The sequence below is a fragment of the Parus major genome, chromosome 8 (genome assembly GCF_001522545.3).
Source record: "Parus major isolate Abel chromosome 8, Parus_major1.1, whole genome shotgun sequence".
NCBI lineage: Eukaryota > Metazoa > Chordata > Aves > Passeriformes > Paridae > Parus > Parus major.
This window is the reverse complement of record NC_031777.1, coordinates 12,232,980-12,252,720: the sequence shown is the minus strand read 5'-3', so window position 1 is coordinate 12,252,720 and position 19,741 is coordinate 12,232,980. Positions and strand designations below refer to the sequence as shown.

Here is a 19,741-nt window from a genome sequence, read left to right as displayed (position 1 = left end):
GGAAACAGGCCACATATATGTGGCAGGAAGGGCACCTTGTAATCAAGGACAATTGCATACTCTCTGTGAGGAATTTCCAGATCAGATCCCTTACAGGGGAACATGCTCTGCTGAAAGAAATTACATGGTCCAGCACAGCAGCAAGTCCATAAGGCTGAATGGCCTGCCCTGTTCAGAGACACCAGATCATCATTTGTCTTCAAATATCCTGATCAGACCTTGCTAGTCTCTGAAAGCAGGAGGAGCCTCCCTTCAAACACAAGGCCACCAGTGTTATCTCCAACAGATAACAGCACCTCTCTCATGGGATGTATTAACTGTCACCTTCCATATAAATGGAAAAATTTATAAAAAATTATAAATTTAATTAATTATTTAATTATAAATTTAATTTATTAAAAATTATTTGAAAGCATTCTTGGAGACATTTAAAATATATATATTTTCCTGTTTGATCTTTACATGAAAGAATACATCCTGAACTGACTTCAGGGAGTGAGATTTTGCAATTGTCTGTTAAAATCCAGACTCATATGAGCATTGCCCAGTAGTATTTTTGGGCTAAACTCCTGAAGACAAAAAGACAAAGCTATGCTTGAGTCAAAGATCAGACAGAGGAAAATGCAAATCTGTAACTTGTGAAATGACTTTATAGAGAAAACCTGAGAGGACCTGTCACAGCACCTTGCTTTACAGACCACTTTTTTGATCATAAGGACAGGCCATGTGGCAGGGATTCTTACCTAGACCTCCAGGCAGCTCTGAAACCACTTGCTGGGCTGGAGCTGCTATTCATGACTTTTTGCCAGGGCAGAGGCTCTTCAAGTTGCCTGATGAGAAAATGTGCAAGAAGAAGGAATAATCCTTCTGTAATTTTGAATAAAAGGAGAAGTTGTTTGACTGTGAACTTTCAACCTCCGTGGGACAAGCTTGTACTGATATCATTAAGTTCCCTGGAAAATACCGAAAATCAGGCAGTAGGGGAGGAAATCCCCTGGCAAGATCCTTCTTTGTGATTTCACTGCTAGGAAGCTCACTGCCCACACAAGAGCAACCTCTCCTAAAATGGGCACTAGAACTTCTATATATTTGCTTAAAGTTTGTGGGGGAAAAGCTGGCCCTGTTGAAATAAAAGAGCAATTCCTATTAGCTTAAATCACTTAATACCTTAATGGAGGTCCTGAGAGGGCAGACAAGCCACATGGACATTAACATCTGTATCTGTATGGGAAATACTGAAAAAAACCAACAGCTGAAAAAATACTGGAAACTCGTGGAGGAATTTTGAGTAAAGACTACTCAAGCACCAAAGCACTATTGCAAGATGGCTCCTATTTCTCTCCCACCCATCTTTCATCTTTACAGTCCACAGGAAAGGGAAAAACAACACAGGAACTTTTATGCCCCTTCTGCAAGGTCTGGCCCATAGCTGGCTGCTCATAGGAGGAGTAAGAAGGCAAGGCATACATTGATTGGACTCACCAGGAACCCAAACCCACCAACACCAGAATGTCTTCAGCAGTGTAAGACACTATTTCAGGATATCATACAGTAGCCACTTTCTCTGGAATATATCCTGAGAATTGCTTAGCATCAATGGACATTGAATTAGGGATGTTGCACAGTCCATTTCTGTCTACTTGCTTTCATTTACGTTTATGGACCTTTAGCTCATTCGTTTTCCCATTCTGCTTTTGAACCAAGTGATACTGTTATCCTGCTGACCCTTCTGTAGAAGCTTCTAGGAGATTAACATTCACCCTGTAAAAAAGTACTGCTCTACTATTTTTGTTGAACCACTTTCTCCTTAGTTTGCATATCCTGTAGTTCTGGAATTACATGATATAGCAAACAGTTTTGCATCTGTTGTTTGCTATCAACTGCCTTCACAATTTGGAAAACATCAGTCAGAACCCCTCCTCCTTCAGCATTCTCTCTCCAAACTGGAAAGTCCCAGGCACTTTCATTTGTCCTGTTTACCAGTTCTCCTCTCTATCTTTCCTAGCTATCCTTCCTGCAATCCAGACACCAGAACCTCACTGAAAAGGCAAAATGTGTATGCACCAAAGTTTTGCACAGTGCAAAAAATCTTGCTTTCTGGTTTATTCACAAGACAGCACTGAGACAGGCCTGACATTATTCTGAATAAATATGCCTGGCACCACCTCCAAGAAATTTATGTCATGGGCCTGTCAAAGCTCTCCTCCTCCTCTGTCTTCAATCTTTTCTTCACCCTCCTACTGCATGCTCACATTCCTCCAAGCCAAGTCCACACTGCTCTCCCATTTTTCTGCTACACCCCCACTTTCCAAGCCTCCCTTTCCAATCTAGATAGACATCTCCATGAACTGATTTATTGTGCACAAAACACTGCTGAACACACTATGAAAGAATATGGGAGATGTGCACCACTGCCTCATCCCAGAGCTAGCACCCGTTAGCACTGCTGTTGGCAGCAGTTGTTACCATGTGTATAATGTAAAGACATATTTTCACATTTCTCTTCTTGAGCTTTTTGTGTGCAAGCTTGGAGGGGCCAGGCCTACCTTCCTGTGCTTAACACTGTGGATCAGGTCACAGTACATCAGGATGCATTTCAACATCTCAGCCACAAAGCCTGTACCTCCCACAATTCTGCCTTAGGTGCTGAACATCAGCACCCAGATGAGTCAAAGCACCACTGCTAATCAGGAGAAGGGAGGCGAGGAAGAATACTATCAAATTCCAACTCTCCTTCCCACATCTTTGCTTCTGCACCAGAAGTCCACTATTTTCACAGCCATTTTGCCTGAAAATTTCCACACTGGAAAGTGTGTGGTGAAAGAGGCACTAACCAGAGTGAAGCATGCAGACACCAGTTCTCTGTTAAAAAGAAAATTGTCAAGCACATGGTTTAGATTTCCACAGTGAGTAGCTTGGGAAGGGCATTTCTTCAGGAAACAACTCGCCCATCATTGCTGATGTGCACAGATTCTGGCTGTGCCTCCTGCCTATGCCTTGAGGTTACTGCCGGCCTTATTTGTGCCTTTCCCATGACACCCACAACTGCTCCTGCCAAGGACAGTTTCCTTCCACAGCAATGTGCATTCTGGCTTAATCTTAAACAAACATCACTAGGAGGATTTAGTCAATGAAATCTATTGGTAGTTTTATTTTGCAGTGGAAATCTGTAAAGCATATTTACAATCCGCTTATATTTTACAAGAAGGGTCTGATTTGGCTCATCACAAAATAACAGAATTCTGACATTGATCTGAGAATGATTGAAGCCAGCAAGAATATCTTAGTAGTCCTAGAATTTACTAGATTATAACCCCAGACATTTTTTTGAATAATATTTAAAATAAAGTGTTTCCCAAATGAGTCTCAAAGGCTTAAATTAGTTTAAATTTGTTAGAAATGCATAGCCCAGCAATTGTGTAACTTCATTGGAAGTACAGAGTTTATGGCAATATCAGTGAAAAGAGAACATTTTCCAAACATTACCACAACCAGACAAATTATATAAAAAACATTCATGCTACAGAGTAATACAAAATAAAATCATTGATTTTTTATGAAAAAGCCAATCACCTGATCAGCTCAAGCAATATTGATTTATATCTTTGAATTAACAATTTTTTTCTGTACAGTTGCAATAAGACTTCAGTTTCACAAACTGATACTTAGTTGAACATATTTATAACACAAATTATACACTATGTACAAACCTAGTTCTCCACAGAGCTCTTTGTTCAGAATGCTTCAACACAGAAGTGATTTACCACTTTCTAGGTCAGGATTCTAGCTCTTCCTTTAATTTAAATACCAAATCACTCATCAAAACATGAAAATAAGCCCATTTGTTATCACATGGTGCTGTTCTTAAGTCATTTGTTTGTTACCATATGTTACAGAAGAGTAGAACCATTCACAGCAATAAATAAATGTGCTTATTATCAACTAAAGACTTATACTAACATAATCAGACTTTCAACCTGAGTGCTTTTACAAGACTGTAGGATCCATTGATCTTTGCTTGTCTTGACACGTAGATCAAAATTGCAACTGCAGGTACCACTACTGCTGCTACAGATGAGAATGTGATAATCAATGGTATCATCTGCACTGGTTCTTCCAGTCTTGCTGAAAATGGAGACAAAAGGAGAAAAAAAAAGTGTAAATATTGTTTGAAACAGATATGTGTGCATCACTGTAAAAGCAGTGTTATTAATGACCTTAATTTGGAACATATTTCCATTTTCATGCACAAAGCATACTTTATTTGGTTTCCTTACATTTTTTTCTTTAGTAACTTCATATTACATACTGTAATTCTTACCCACTATCCTGGTCTAGAATTTGCTATGCAATTCAAACCTATCTGATATCATCTACAATGGAGAATACCATGAAATTAATGAAGAATACAGGAGGAATACCCAATATTATACCCAGGAGACATTTGTGTAGGTTTCAACCTCTTGAAATTCATCCTTCAAAGGAAGACCATGTTTTAAAAGCTCAATATTGAGATTTTTTGGGAAACATGACCTTCTCTGGATTAGTCTCACTGTCCACGCATGTGGACAGAAACACAGCCAGGAATCACCTTTTTGTGACCCTAGCCTTAAAGCTACCACACCAACTCAGGTAAGAGACATGAAAGCCACACTGAAAGTAGGTTAAAATACAGCTTATTCTGACCAGGTTGTTTGGCTTGATTTTAGGTGAGGGTTTTTTTAGGTTAACCACAGTACTGTTGTGGATGGACTAGCTATGAACTAGTTGTGCTCACCTTGACACAAATTCCACTAAAAGGTACAAACAAAATAGGTTTAAGGCAATAGACCCAGCTACCTACAACAACTATCTCAATCTCTGTATTGTTCCAACCTCACTGAAAACATATATATATGAAGGACATATATGCTTGTATAAATTTTGGTTTCATTGCAGAGTATAAAGTTTTCATTCACTGATGGCAGAATAATTTCTCATAATGGTCTTTTTTTCAGGACCATCTCTGAGGGTACATGTGCTACATTTAACAGTGGTATTTTCTACTTCTTTAACATTTTCTGATGGACATAGTAATAGTAATATTTTGGAGAGGAACTGGAAAGAAATGCAAGGTAGGATTTAGCAACAAACAGAAGCAGAACTCATGAGGCACCAGCAGCTTTTACATGCAAAATACTAATCCAGTTAATGGGCCCACTGTAGTAGTTGAGCATGTAGCTTTAGATGCTGCTCTGTCACCAGCTATCCTTTACCACTGAAACCAACAGCAGCTGGCAAAAAGAATATTTTATCAATTGATAGAGCATGTTGCATAAGTTTTACATTATATGAAGCCTCTTTTCTTATTTCAAATTCACTGTTTATTTGTTTGAGTTCATGAAAGGGCACAGACCAACAAACCCAGAGGCTGATGTCCTCTTTCAACAGAAGAGAAAAAAAGGCAAAGGGTCCAGAATTGCATTTTTTTTTCACAAGGTTTCGCAATTTTATATCCTGTTTTCAAAAGATGAAGTGGAAATACGAAAAATTTTGAAGCAGCAATTATTTTATGCATCTGCTATTTTGGACAGAAGTTGTCATTAGCATTAAGACCCTATCACTTAAGACAAGTACCTGTGCAACTCATGTCAGTCTTTTAAAAGACAATTAATTCTTCATGAAACTGAAGATGTCACTGTGTAAAACAAATCCTAATATGAACTCTGGACAGCAGTTATATTAACTAACCTTTGACATAAGTACTGTGTGCTGAGACTGCTCCCTGAGTTCATTAAAGATATACATGTGTATTTGCCTGCATCCCTTAGCCGAGCCCTGTCTGTGGTATATTTGCTATCTACTGTTTCAAGGGTTGTGAACCCATCACCAGCTTTCTTTTACAGACTACTCCTAAGAGATCTAACATCTTCAGATATGTGAGGAATGGTAACACTTTGTCCTTGTTTCGCTTTGCTTGAAGGGGAAATCAAAAATGTATTCTTTAGTGCAGCTATAAAAATAGTAAAGAACAGGGAAGAGAGCTGAATTGGTGGCAGAAGTGATCCCTAAGCAAGACACTGTTGCTATGCAATAGGCAGAAGCAGCAGAGCTAAAGCAGAGAAGTCTGATTACTATTGGAAATTAAACTTTGCTATCATTCCATCTAAACTGAGCAATCAGCATTTCTTGTAGCTTAAATGCAGCTTATAAGAGCAGGAAACAGAGTTGTAGCTTAGGGAAGAAGCAAGGAGCTGTAATACAGTGCTTGTACAGAGTAGCTTCAGCAGGTACTGTCTCCTTGACTCTTTCCTATGCAGTTATGCACTGAGGCCTGCTTGCAAGGATATTTCCTTCCAGGCATTGCATATCTTCTTTACCTCATGCATACATCTGTCAGTTGGAAGGAGTGATGGAAGACCCGCTGACTTAAGAACTTTTCATAAGCTATCTGTACCAAGGCAGACATCATGCTTCATTGTTTAAAGCTTCCTAAATCACTTAGTGACATTAGGGGCACCTTTTTACTCCACTGACACCAAAGACAAAATTACCTCATTCTTCACAAAGAAGATCTGGACCTAAACTATATAAACCAAAAAACTTGTTTTCCATCTTGTTCTACAAACCTTGAACATATAATTTCACAGCTTTTTCTTCCTTGCCAAATGGATTATAAGCTTCACATTCATAAAGCCACAGATCTTGACTTTTCAAGTTCTGTATAGTTAAAGTTGCATTTTTAGAAATTTTCTCAGACTCCCCAGTGGCCGCCTTTTTCTTCCAGGAGATCACAGGAGCTGGATTACCAGAACTAGTACATTTCATTGTCACAGTTTCTCCTTCACTAAGAGCAGCAGGAGGGATAACAGTGATCATTGTGTTCTTTGGTCCATATGAAAGGAAAAATCCTATAGTTAATCATCACTGGATTTTTTAGGGATGGATCCAACATGTCCTATTGAATACTAGATTGCCACCCTCCCAAAGGTAATTGCTTTTTCATTCTCAAAACAAGAGTAAAGCACGTGGTATCAGAGTTTCCATACAAACCTTCCATAACGTAAACATTCTAACCATGTAGATCTACATGAAATGTACTAGTTCTGGTAATCCATTCAGATCTGTACTAAAGACTGTCATCACATTAAAGATTTCATGACTTTGTTTTGTTCATTACCACTGCTCCTTTCTTAGGAAAAGCATAGGACTATGATGATTTTTTGTTCTCATATAGTTTTGTTTAATTTGATGGTTATATTTATCACTGAAGAACTAATTATTTTTAAATGACTGGGAAAACTTTACGCATACTTACATTTCACATTGAGTGTGATTTCCCTTCTACTGCTCCCAAACTTATTTTTTGCCACACATTCATAGTCTCCTCCATTTTGGAACATCACCGACGGAAGAAGAATACTCCTGCTACTGTAAGGCCCCATGTTTGCATTGTCAGATTTTCTCCTTAAAATAATATCGGGAGGAGGGTTACTCTCAGCAGAACATTGTATGGAAACATTTTCCCCTTCTTTAACTGTTGTAGAAGGTTCAATGGAGAGTTTTGTAATGACTGGGGCACCTTCATGAGAAAAGAAAAGGCGGTTAGGTACTAAAAGAAAATGCAAAGGTACTAAAGGTGGAGAGAGTTATAAGAAAGCAGGAATTGCTTGCTCAAGGATCTGTTAACTTTGTTTTTGATCCCAGATTCAATCTAAGACTTTTGGCTCTGTCAAAACAGTAGCAATCAATCAATCATAAAATATTACAACAGCAATAATATTATTATGTCCAAAACAGTTTTACCATTAAACATCTATTAAATTTATTATTAATGACTAAAACTGCTAGTTCAAAGGAGGAGACTGATGTCCTGTGAAACTGGAACACACATTATATTTCAAGGAAATAACAGTGTGTGTTGCCCTACCACTTTCTCAGATTCTTACATGACTTTTAGTGTTATATTGTGGGAAATGTATAGAAGTGTGCACATACAACAGCAGTACAGAGAGAATTAGCTGAAAATTAATATAGAAAGAAAAAGTACAGCCCATGAGGAGCAGCCTTAAATTGAAGCTGAATCCTGAATATGTAACAAGGAAAGCTCCATATTTTCCTAATTTTCAGTGTTTCAGCATCCTCTAACATAACAGAGATCAGCCAGTTAGGTACTGGATAATACAAGTGAAACTCAAGGAGAGTTGTACCTTGTATAATAATGTCCACACTTGCTTTGTCTGTTTTATTAGTTACCAGATTAATTACTTCACAGATGTACAGTCCCGAATCACTGAAATGGACATGAGGAATAGAAAGAACATTGTTTTTTATCAGATGCTGAGTGCTTTCTTCAGCCAAATATTTACTCCAAACTATTTGTGCTGGCGGGTTACTCTGAGTCACACAAGTGAGGTTCAGAGAGCCTCCTGTCATCGTCAAGTTGCTTGGAGATGCAGTAATGACAGTATTTTGTGGACCAACTGTAAGAGAACAAAAGGAAGACAAGATCAGTATGTAAATGAAGAATGACATGCACATCTCTAACACTAGGTTTTCTAGAAGTACATGTCACAGAATACCAAGAAAAAAATGAATAATGAGTATCCCAGTAGCACAATAGAACAATTTTCCCAGACTTTGTTAGGTGTTTTGCTTGCAGCTTCAAAAGTTAACTAGCCAAAGCTCTTGTACAAAAATACTTACAATTTGCATTAAGTTTCTGAGAAGATGTTCTTTCTTTGGGTTCAAAATCCATATCAGCAATTGATAACCTGGCCACACAGGAGATCTCTTTCCCAATATCTTCAGCCATGGGATGAAATGTGTATGTCACAATTTTGGTCTCTGTATTTATGCTGTCATCTTCAAAAAAATGTTCCTCATGAAAAGCACGTTCATCTTTCTTTAGAAAAACTTCCAGGCGATGAGAAGGATACACATCAGGAATTTTACAGATGACAGTGGCTTGTTCTCCAGCAACTGAGGATGGGCTGATCTCAATGATAGGATCACTGGGGAAAGCTAAAACAATAAAATTAATTTCCTTAGACTAGGAGAGATGAATTGTAGGGTCAACATAAGAGCAAGATCCAGACACCAAATATTGTCAGTTTAGATGACATTCTATCAACATTATTACAATACATATCTTGATCTGAAGACTTACAAGTCCTTTATTAGCAGTTCATGTACTAACAGGAATTTTATTTGTACAATTGCTGAAATGTGATCACAAAAGATCTGGTAAGATTCAGCATGGCACCTAGGCAGTGATACAACTGCCTAACTACAGGCATTCAGAGCAATCCATACAGTGGTGCTATCCTGTTTTCTGTGATGGTAGGTTTAGACATCTGAATTACTCCCCTGAAAACTACAAAGGCCTTGATTTTTAATCTCCAAGCTCTGGGAAAGCATCCAGGCAGTGTATGTTTTGGCTTTCAAGAACTACCAAAAATAAGAATAAACAATCTTCAATGCAGAAATATAAGCAAGAAAGAGTTAAGAAAGTGCCCTGAAGAGACAAACAAAGAAATCTTAGAAGGAAGTACATGTTGAGCTATAACAGACTCATTATCCTAGAATTAAAAGTTAACTGGTAACTGGTAACTGCAATATCTAAAACAATTGTTGAGTTTTCTATCAACATGTACTATTTAAAGAGAATCCTACATTTTTACTTACAGTAAAGTTCAACTTTGACACTCTTCTCCTTTTTCTCTCCATCATCACATATGACAGTACAAAGATAAGAATGAGAATTCACAATGCTAACTGGATTCATAGTCAATGTAGAATATGTCCTGTGGTTGCTGACTTTTCCTCCAAGGGGGCTGTCCATCTGTGTTCTCCAGGAAAAATTTGGTGATGCACAGCCAGTAGTATTGCATGTGAGTATGAGCGTGTCTCCAATCTGTGCCACAATTCTCTCAGCAGGTATAATTTCCATTTCAAAAGCTTTAACTACAAAAGTAAAAGCACACATCAATTCAGCAGCTTTCTCAACTTTTATCTTGCTATTTCTTCTCAGGTTCTACTGTGACATGAGGTCTTTAAGCTTCAGTTCTTTATGGTTGTGTGGAAATTAAACGAATAAAGCTCATACAGTGGTTTACATATTCAAAACACCTCATAAACCTTGCTATTTTTGTCAAAGACAATACAGACTCAAATGACTAACAGTTTTCATGTATAAGATGGCATAAACCAAATTTAAATATATTAATTGGCATAATATAACTTTTTTTGTCAGGTGGACCTGGTTCTAAAACTTTGTCACATTTGAGGGGAGAGGTAGCAGGTAGATAGCAAAGACAACAGCAGAAACACTTTCAACAGGACATTTAGTACTAAACTCGTCTGATACTGTCAGGAATGACAGTAAAAAAAAAAATCAAGCATGCAGTGATATATTGGAGTTGTCTCCTAGACTGTCTTTTAGCAAACTCAATAGGAAAATGACTGAGTCATTGCAGAGCACAGAAAAGCTCAAAGTAAATGTCAAAAAAAAGGCTTCCTGACATTTTGACAGAACTACTTAATTGACAGTTGTATTCACTGAAATGAAAAGGTAACTGGAGAAAAGAGAAATAAAGATCAAGCAGTAAATTTTAGGCAATTTTACATTTAAAAAAGTTAAAACAGTAAAACAAGTACCACCAACTCCCACCTTCCCCAACTTACCAGTCCTTAACATACACAAAATTACCAGCACAGCCTGGTTTGTTCTTCCCATCTCTTTAAACATACGTAATTACTGTTACTGGGTAATTAAAGTCAATTAAAGTAAATTCAAAAATTTACTTTCTATTTTCTGTGAAGAAACACTGTGAGATCTTGCTGCTCTGCAACAGTTTATTACAAGAACTCTAGCGTGCTCTTTATAAAGGCTCTCCTAAGGCAGAGTGGGAAATCCCTGGACGGGGAAATCCAGAGCAGGGCGGGAGACTCACATCGGGCGGTGTCCGTTGGCTCAGCGCCCTCTGCTGCTTTTGTGAAAGCCCAGGAAAATAAATAGTAACACTTGAAAATACAGCGTCTAAAAAACCTGTTTCAGATCTGATCCTGCAAACAACTGACAAAATGAAAGGATGTAGGTAGTTCGTAAGTCCAAGTAATTGAATGCAGCTCTATCTCAGATGAAAAAGTTATTTAAATTTCCTTTTAACAAAAATGTTTTTGTGGGACTGAGATCTCAGAACACTCCTAACAATGCTTAGCTCTGTAAATAACATTGCATGACTCAATATTTCCTTTGAAAATGTGCTACCAGTTCGAGGTGTTTTCACTCATGTTCCTAAGTATTTTTGATCTCTAAAAATTAAGAAATACATCAGATAACAGAAGTCTGGAGATATGACTTCATCAGCTTGAATGAGGCTCATACTGTTCAATAACTAATATTCCCAAAGCCACTTTGCAGCAGATATAAAAATCCAGTTTGGAATATTTCTGAGGACAACTCTTACCAGCTAATACAACAGCAATGTTAGGAAAAAAAAGTAAAATAACATTTTCTTTGTTTCATTTTGGAAAATGCTGTGAATGCAAAGAATGGGTAAAGGTTTCTAAATCTCAGCTGTTTATTTATACAACAACTTAAGAAATTTAGGTACTACAGGGGGATCTGGACAGGCTGGATAAATTTGCTGAGGCCAATTGGATGAGGTTCAATATGGTGAAGGGCCAGGTCCTGCTCTTGGCTCACAACAACCCCTGCAGCGCTGCTGGCTGGGGAAGAGTGTCTGGAAAGCTGCCCAGGACCAAAGGACCTGGGGTGCTGGTCAGCAGCTGCTGAACATGAGCCAGGGGGCCAAGAAGGCCAGTGGCATCCTGGCCTGGATCAGGAATGGTGTGGCCAGCAGGAGCAGGGCAGGGATTGTCCCCCTGTACTGAGGCACCACCTCGAGTGCTGTGTCCAGTTGTGGGCCCATCACTTCAGGGAAGACACTGAGGGGCTGGAGAGTATCCACAGAAGGACAACGGAGCTGGGGAAGGGGCTGGAGCACAGGTCTGATGAGAAGCAGCTGAGGGAGCTGAGGTTTAGCCTGGACAAAAGAATGCTCAGGGGGGGCCTTATAATCTCTACAACTCCCTGAAAGGAGATGGAGGTTGGCCTCTTCTCCCAGGTAATGTGACAAGACAAGATAAAATAACACCAGGGAAGGTTTACGTTATATATTAGGAAAAATTTCTTTGCTGAAAGGGTGGCCAGGCATTGTAACAGGCTGCCTAGGGAAGTGACAGAATCATCATCCCTGGAAGTGTTCAAAAATGTGTGGCTGTGCTAGGTGGGGAGATGATTTGCTGGCGATCATGGCAGCAGGTGCAGGTTTTATGGTTGGATTTGATCTAAGGATTTTTCCAGCCTAAAGAATTCTATGATTCTATATTGGTCAATTAAAAATCACTAAATAAAAGCAGCAAAAAATTTCAAATGAACGTATGTTTTTAAAATGTCTCTGGAAAATAATTTGGTATGTAATAGTTTGGTCATTTGATGTCTGTATTTTATAAACAACACAGATTCAAATACCTAGTAAGTGAGTAATAACTTGGAAAAATAAAGGCTGAAGTAACAATGCTGTAAATGTTAAAGAAATGTATTTCCTGAAAAGTTGGCTCTACATCAGTACATGTTTTAAGTCAGAGTGTCTATGGTTAATAACCTCATGCTAGCTCCAAAATACCATGCTCAGGTGAGAGTTGTATCAGAGCATGTAAGGGTCCTGCTGTCCTACAGGAGCATGTTGTCTTCAGGAGCTATTTTTTATAGCTTTTTACCTGACTGCAGCTGCTGCCATACCTTTACATCCTCATCAAAGGATAGCTGGACAGTACAAGCTGCCACAGAAACACGCTGGGTAAAATAAGAAGCATCAATGACTTTTTTCATGCACTCATCCTACACTCATAAATAAAAAAGGGATGAAAGATCATGAAAAGATAAATTTTTGATCTTAGGCAGAAAGTATGTAATAATAAAAATAAAACATAAATAAAAATGTTATAATAATTATTATTATTATTTCAAAACTACCCCAATTATTATTAAATGAAAAACCACCCGAAGACAATCCAAGAATTACCCAGAAGGCAATAAAATAGGGAAATCTGAAGCGTCTAGAAATGCCTAACCAAAAGTCACTAAAACTAAAATTAAATTAAGTTGTTACAGTGGATTCTATCATAATATTTTATTTTTATTAGCAACATCATAATTTGTTAGAGGAGGAGGAAAAAGAGGAGGAGGAGGAGGAGGAGAAGAAGGTGGGTAAGGAGGTGGAGAAGGAGGAGGAAGAATAAAACACTCCTAAGTGTCACATAATGCAAGTAGAGTACTGTTCTGGAAGTATGGCTATCAAATCCAAAAATCCAAAAGCTACCCAGGATAGGAAACAACACATCTACACAATGTGATTTCACTGCAGAGGAAGTGGTTTTGTTTAAGGAAAGTGTACTCTCTCACTTAAGTTGCAAATAATTACTTTTAAATCATAGAAAGAAGCAAGAAATGAAACTCTTCTGCTTGGACTGCTTAAATAATCATCAGAAGCTAAGCTGAAAGAGAAAGGGCAATATTTCCTTGTTTCTGGGAAATCAGTTTCTAGATAGAAAAAAAATTAAACATAAGACGCCATACCTGCATACTGGAAAAGTTTAATCAAGTCCTTCATCAGATAACATGAAATAGGAAATAACTCTAATCCTGTAAATTAAACTGGACAGCTGCCATTAACTTTAATGGAGCTGGATCCTTACCAGAGAGACTACTATACTGTGTGATAAGACAAATTCAACTCAGACAGTTGAGGTAAGAGCAGAGTTAGCCAACAAATATTACTAAAGGAAGTACAAAACTGCCAACAATTAAAAAAGTTTTAAAAAACTTTCCCTTTACACAAACTTCAAACGTGAACCTTCAATGTATTCTAAAAAGAATATCTACATTACTGTTGCTCCTACTACCCTCAGCATCAACCTTGAAATAGGAAAATGGGGCACCAAGTTGGTTATTTTCAGAATTGTCTGTTCTGTCTGTAAACAAACAGAGATAAGCTGACAAGTTTTAGCACTTAATCTTGAGAGTTCAGATTATCTAGCTTTTTATTCAAACAGCACACAGGAGGATACTGGGGGTAAAAATAGAGGGTGCATTTACATCCACAGTGAGATAAGTATTACAGGATCAACGAAGGAATCTTGACACATGCAGAGTGTAATGAGGACTGGAATGAAACAAGTATTACAAGAATATTACTAAAGACAAAAAGGTTAAAAGAATTAAGCACTGGGATGTAACTACATGTTTTTCAATACATCTAGTAATCAAAAGAGATTTCTAAGGCTTTGATGGATGAACAAAGAGAAAACAATTATTATGTGTCACAAAAGGGAATTTGGAAATACTGAACATAATTTTTGGCCTGGCACAAAAAAACCACAAGTGTCCTTCAGGAAACTAAAATTTACATCAGACTTGTCTGGAATTTAAGAGAAGAAACCATTTTAGAATTGTGCTAAGAATTTGCTTTATCTCATACTTCTGCAATCCAATTCCAATACGATTCATTTATTAGTTTCCTCTAAGCAAGAGATAACAAATTCTTGAAATCTTACTGAATTATTTGAACAAAATGCACATTATCCAACATGTTAGTTACCCAACATTTATACACCACATTCTCATTTTTATTATACTGCACTGTGTAATGGAAATTATGCTATTACAGGAAAGCTGAAAGGCTAACCTTTTGCAGAATTTGGATTCTTAAAACCTTCGCCACTGGTTTTGTGATTTACGGCCAAGGAACTGTGGGGAAGAGAGATGATCCTTTTGACAGAGAAAATTTAAGAAAAAAGAATGTATAAGGAAATTCATCTAATCTGATATACTCTTTCCCGTGTCAGCAATAAAATTCTTCATGGCACTTCATTCCTGTATCTGCATCTAGAGGCACAATTTGAGCCTTCCACTAAAAATACTCAGTTCTGGAATCATAACTTCTGCACAGGACCCCAACACAGAAACGTATCTCTATGTCCCATCAACTTGAGAGGTCAGAATCCTTCTGTGGAAGGCTTGACATTCTGGTGAGAGGATGCAGCAAAGTCTGACTCAACAGTTCTTCAGCTTCACATCAAAGAGGTGCTACAAAAAGTCCATACTTAGGTCTTCAGTCCTCCATTCAAACTGCAGCCCTCACACATCTCAGAAAAGATACTCTTGGGATGTGCACTGGAGGTCTGAGTAAAGAAAGCCTCTTACAGTGTTTCAGATGCTTTACAGAAGCAGCTGGGATGAAGATCTTCCACCCCATGCAAAGAGTGTCTGATTCCTCTGCAGGATGATCGTAACTAAAGGAAAAGAGCCAGAGGACTGTGCTGTAACTCAGATGAGAACTAATCTCGGAGGGAAAACTCACATGCATCAGCAAAGAAGGAACAACCTTCAGGCACCACATGCAAGTAGTACCTTTAATATGGTCATATCTTGATAAAGCAACTGAAAAAAAAAGGTAGCTAGAGGACATGTATGAAGACTGCTGATTACATGGCTAATACATCAGGAAATGATCTGCCAGCCTCAACATTTTCAGTTCTCAGCAACCTGCCTGCTCTATGGGTTAGACACTGTCTCATTCCTCAGAACACCTGGATTTTTGGTTCCCAAAGCTTCCCCAACACTTTGCTTCTCCTGACTCCCTCCACCTGCTTTCTCACCACCTGACAATAATACAACCTCTGTATAGCCCTAAGAGGGGGAGGAGAGCATCACTGACTCCCTATAATTTTCATCTCCGGATGGGAAGGATGAGATCTACATTCAGATCTATTTAAAGGGTTGTGTCTGTTTCAGGAATTGTAACTTTGTACCTAACTACAAAAAGAACACCAACGCATTACCCTGTAACCCACATCACACCTCACAATTGTACTCCACATCTAACTTGTCATCTATTGCAAGAAGGAAAAGAAAAAGAAACATCTTAAGAAAGTTTTACCATCTGCTTCTTTTCCTTTTCTGGAATTTCTTAAATACTGTATATAAAAATAAATGCCTCTACTTCCTGCATTATCTTTCTCAGGCACCAGCTTCTCAGTTAGGACACTTCCTCTCTGGTCAGTCTGAAGGCAACCAGAATCCACAAAGGTGCCAGATAAAATAATAACAGAAGTGTGATAACTTGAGTAGATTACAGAATAGCTAATTTCTTATTTTCTTCTATTCAAAGGTATTGTCCACTTCACAGAAAGAGCAAAAACTTCATCTAATAATAAATAAAAGCCACTACAGAAAAAAGTCCCTACTTTTTATCTCAGTCTTTTGTTAGTGGCAAAAATCATGCTGTGGAAATTCCAAACTTTATTTCTAAAAAACTGAAAGTATGATTTTAGTGGTGCTGAATTTAAAAATGAAACTGTTGGATAGCCTTGAAATCCACATAATTAAAATGCCAAGTGCTGTGTTCCAAGCCAAACTTTATTTGCTTGGATAGCTGAGCTCCTGTTGTCTTCATAGTGACACAGGTAAAAAGAAGTTTACATCCTGAAATACTATCTGGTGTATAATGAGAGTCAAATACAAATATGAGCCTTGGAGTATTCAAAATGTCTTTGGAAATTCTGAAGTAAGGATTCAGATCTACTTTTATTTTGATCTGAATATACCAAGGCATACCAAAAGCATTTGTTCTCACTGGAGAAAAAACCAAAAAAACTCCAGACAAAACTCATTTGAAATGGACATAGTGAAAAAATAGAGTGGGTTTTGGGTCAACATGCAGATGATAGCTAGAACTTAGGATACAGCAAGGGAAAGTCAGATGAAAACATTTAAGAAGGAATATGAGCAAGTTACTTAATTTCCCCAACATTCCACAGGAAATTCCAATACCATTAAATCTTGTTGTGTACTTTATTAAAGCCAGTATTTCACATGGTCAGAAGAAGTTTATCAAGACAGTGGTGGAGAACTTTTTGACCAAGCTTTTTTCTTACTCACCAGCAGCAGCCGTCCAATACATTTGTAGGTCAGTCACTTCCCTGTTTCCCACGTCCTTCCTCCTCTCTTCAGCCATGAGGAACATGGATGTCCCTATGAGCCAAGAAAGAAAAAGGGCAATGATGAGAGCAAGATCTATAACAGACCTGCAAGAAATACAGCACTTGGATTATCCTAGACAGGATACTGAGAACTGCACTGCTACTAATTGATTGTCCTTCAACTGATCTTATAGCATATATTCTTTTTTATTCTCTTACAATGGTTCATATTCTGAAATACTATACTTGGCTGTGTATTTTTGCTGTCATGTGTTATAGAAATGTTATCCTTGTTGTTTCACAGTGGACTGGCTCACTAATATTAGATAGAAATATTACACAGATGTCAGAAAGTAATTAAATTACTTAACTTTGCAGGATTCAAGATTCCTAATTTTTAAATCTTACATATAGGTTAAGAATTACAGGGATTGCTCCATTTATTTTATTTCTTTTTTTTAAAAGAACCACAAAAAGGAAATATTTCTTTTACCTAGATTTTGTCACCTTCCCCACTCTGCAAGTGGACTGAAGTCCTGAAGAAACTGACCTTCCAAATAGAAACAACTGGAAATGAAACGATTTTTACTTCAATCAAGCCAAAAAGACAAATATTCAAGAGGAAGCATCTTGCAGTAGCAAAATATGTATGTTAGTGTGTCTGTACACAAACTGATAAATCAAGTGATGCTTGAAACCAGCTGCAACTCTATTAAGGATCTGGCACCTTGCTTTTGTCTCTTGAATCTGCTCTACCCTAAATAAAAAACATGCTATTTTGTTATTTGGACTATTTCTGTCTCTTTTTTCTCCCTCAGACCATTAGGTATCATCTTAACTGCTTCGTTTGTTAACACTTCTATGAAAGCAATATGCCAAAGTAGGAGTGGCTAAGTGATAAAAACCATAAGCAGCTGAATTTTTCTCGACAGGCAAGAAAGATGTGAGTTACTGGAATTTATTTCCCCTTCCCAGACAATTACTTGGCTAGGCATCAAAGCCCTTGTAGTCTGATACAGACAACTGAGAAAGAATGACTTTCATAGTTGTGTCACCTTTTATCACAGACCACGTTACTCTCCAGTGATAAGAGAGGCAACTTGAGAAATGTGTCACATGTTTGGAATTGCTCTCAGGCAGGATAAAAGTCTGTGCTGAATTAGTATGAGAAATACCTGACTTCCAACATTTCAATACTTCTTAGCCAAGGGTCTCCCAAGAAATTTCCCAAGAATTGTATGTGAATACCAAATCATAAGTAACAGATGTTTTAATGACCCTCTTGGTTGGATAAATTTTGCCTTTTTCGACTTAATTTCTTACTATAGTTAGCTCCACACCATGAGGAATGGATATTGGCAGCTCTCTTTCAACAGCTCGGCTCCAGGCAAACCTACGTGTCTCACTTGCAGCTGAATGAAATCTCTATTGTCTAAGTGAGAGGACCTTGCAGCTACTGCCAGGGCTTTCACTTGGAAGCTGGGACATCCTAATGAGAAAGGGAACAATTCTGTGCAACCCACAGTTTCCAGCTGATAAAAAGACCTAAATATTTCATAAGCAGTGTTGAATCCTTTTGTATATCAAGGTTCGACCAGTTAAGTTCTCATAGGCTCATGAGCTCAAGATTAATCTTACCTCTGCAGCACCTTTCACTACTCAGGATATCAGTAGCATGGTGACTTGGATCTGCAACACCATCAGGATCCAGGCACAGGAATTTCCAGAGATATATGAGGGTGAATTCATTAAGATTTTAAGCAAATCATATTACACCGAGTTTCCTAGGTTATTAGAATGAATGTAATACAAACATCTCACACTAAAAAGAAATACACTCTGTGAATTCTATATTATTGATTTAAAGTGTTTGATAGAAACCCACCAGCCTTTAAGTGATTTATTATTAGATTTTATTATACTGATTCATCTGCTATGGCACCAAGATCCAGCTGCTGACTTTGCTTTTCTTGTACTCTCAGGTGTCTTGTGCCATGGCTATTGAATTTTAGTGGCATAAAGAGATTTTCATTCTACCTGTAAGGTCAGCATATGGATACTGCTGTAGTTCACGGTTTCACAAAATGTCCTCTTACACAGCAAATATAGTCTATCAACAATTTAGGATCTCATACAATTTAAGAAAAATGGTTTCATTTATCCTGCATATTGTATATATTAATGGGGAAATTTAAATTTATTTTTCTAATTCATTAACTGGAAAAGTAATAAATAAAAATTATATTTAAAGATTACTACAATATTTGCACATCTAACATAAAGGAGGGCAAATTTCCAGGTCTAGTCTATAGTATAGAATGATTACAAGAATGAAGAGAAAATTTATCACATGACTGAAAAGTAAGCAGTGTATATGTTCAAAACTTCATAATTACTCAAGAGGAAAGAAATTACTAAATTAATCTGCACTATTTACTACTTCCTACTAGCTCACCATATTCCTTTTTTAATAAAAGAAACAGTTTTCTAAGTTTTTGAAAGGATTGTACAGTTGATAAATGCTATTAATTTACACTAAAGATGCAGATAATTATAAAGATGATTAAATGAGGAGACAACAATTCTGCACAACATTCCTTGTGAAGTTAGTTTGGGGTTTGTGAATCACCTGTAAACTTAACTTGATCTTTTATTTTCTTACTCTTCCTAATAAAATCTAATGTTTCAATGAATGCATTTCATATTACGGCAC

General features: G+C 37.5%; 1 protein-coding gene across 2 annotated transcripts; it reads right to left on the bottom strand.

The window, feature by feature from the left end:
* Positions 1–3,122: 3,122 nt before the first annotated feature.
* Positions 3,123–18,783, bottom strand: VCAM1 (vascular cell adhesion molecule 1). Of its 2 annotated transcripts, XM_033516440.1 has the most exons (7): positions 18,667–18,783; positions 16,988–17,080; positions 9,667–9,945; positions 8,686–9,003; positions 8,190–8,462; positions 7,298–7,561; positions 3,123–4,125 (listed from the first exon to the last, which is right to left on the bottom strand). In XM_033516440.1, exons 2-7 carry the CDS (start codon positions 17,070–17,072, stop codon positions 3,965–3,967), a joined length of 1,380 nt encoding a protein of 459 aa, XP_033372331.1. In that variant the 5' UTR covers positions 17,073–17,080; positions 18,667–18,783; the 3' UTR covers positions 3,123–3,964. The 2 variants fall into 2 exon arrangements, with proteins under 2 accessions (XP_033372331.1, XP_015492101.1); XM_015636615.1 differs by lacking the exons at positions 16,988–17,080; positions 18,667–18,783 and adding an exon at positions 10,666–10,931.
* Between the last annotated feature and the right edge of the window lie 958 nt (positions 18,784–19,741).

What these genes read in the sequence shown, in the direction of transcription:
- VCAM1 (XM_033516440.1), bottom strand. Translation starts at nt 17,072, where the DNA reads ATGTTCCTCATGGCTGAAGAGAGGAGGAAGGACGTGGGAAACAGGGAA. An exon ending in TCAGAAACTTAATGCAAATT is followed by an intron (nt 8,463 to 8,685) that starts GTAAGTATTTTT and finishes GTTCTCTTACAG; the next exon opens with TTGGTCCACAAAATACTGTC. An exon ending in TGTGGACATTATTATACAAG is followed by an intron (nt 7,562 to 8,189) that starts GTACAACTCTCC and finishes TTTCTCATGAAG; the next exon opens with GTGCCCCAGTCATTACAAAA.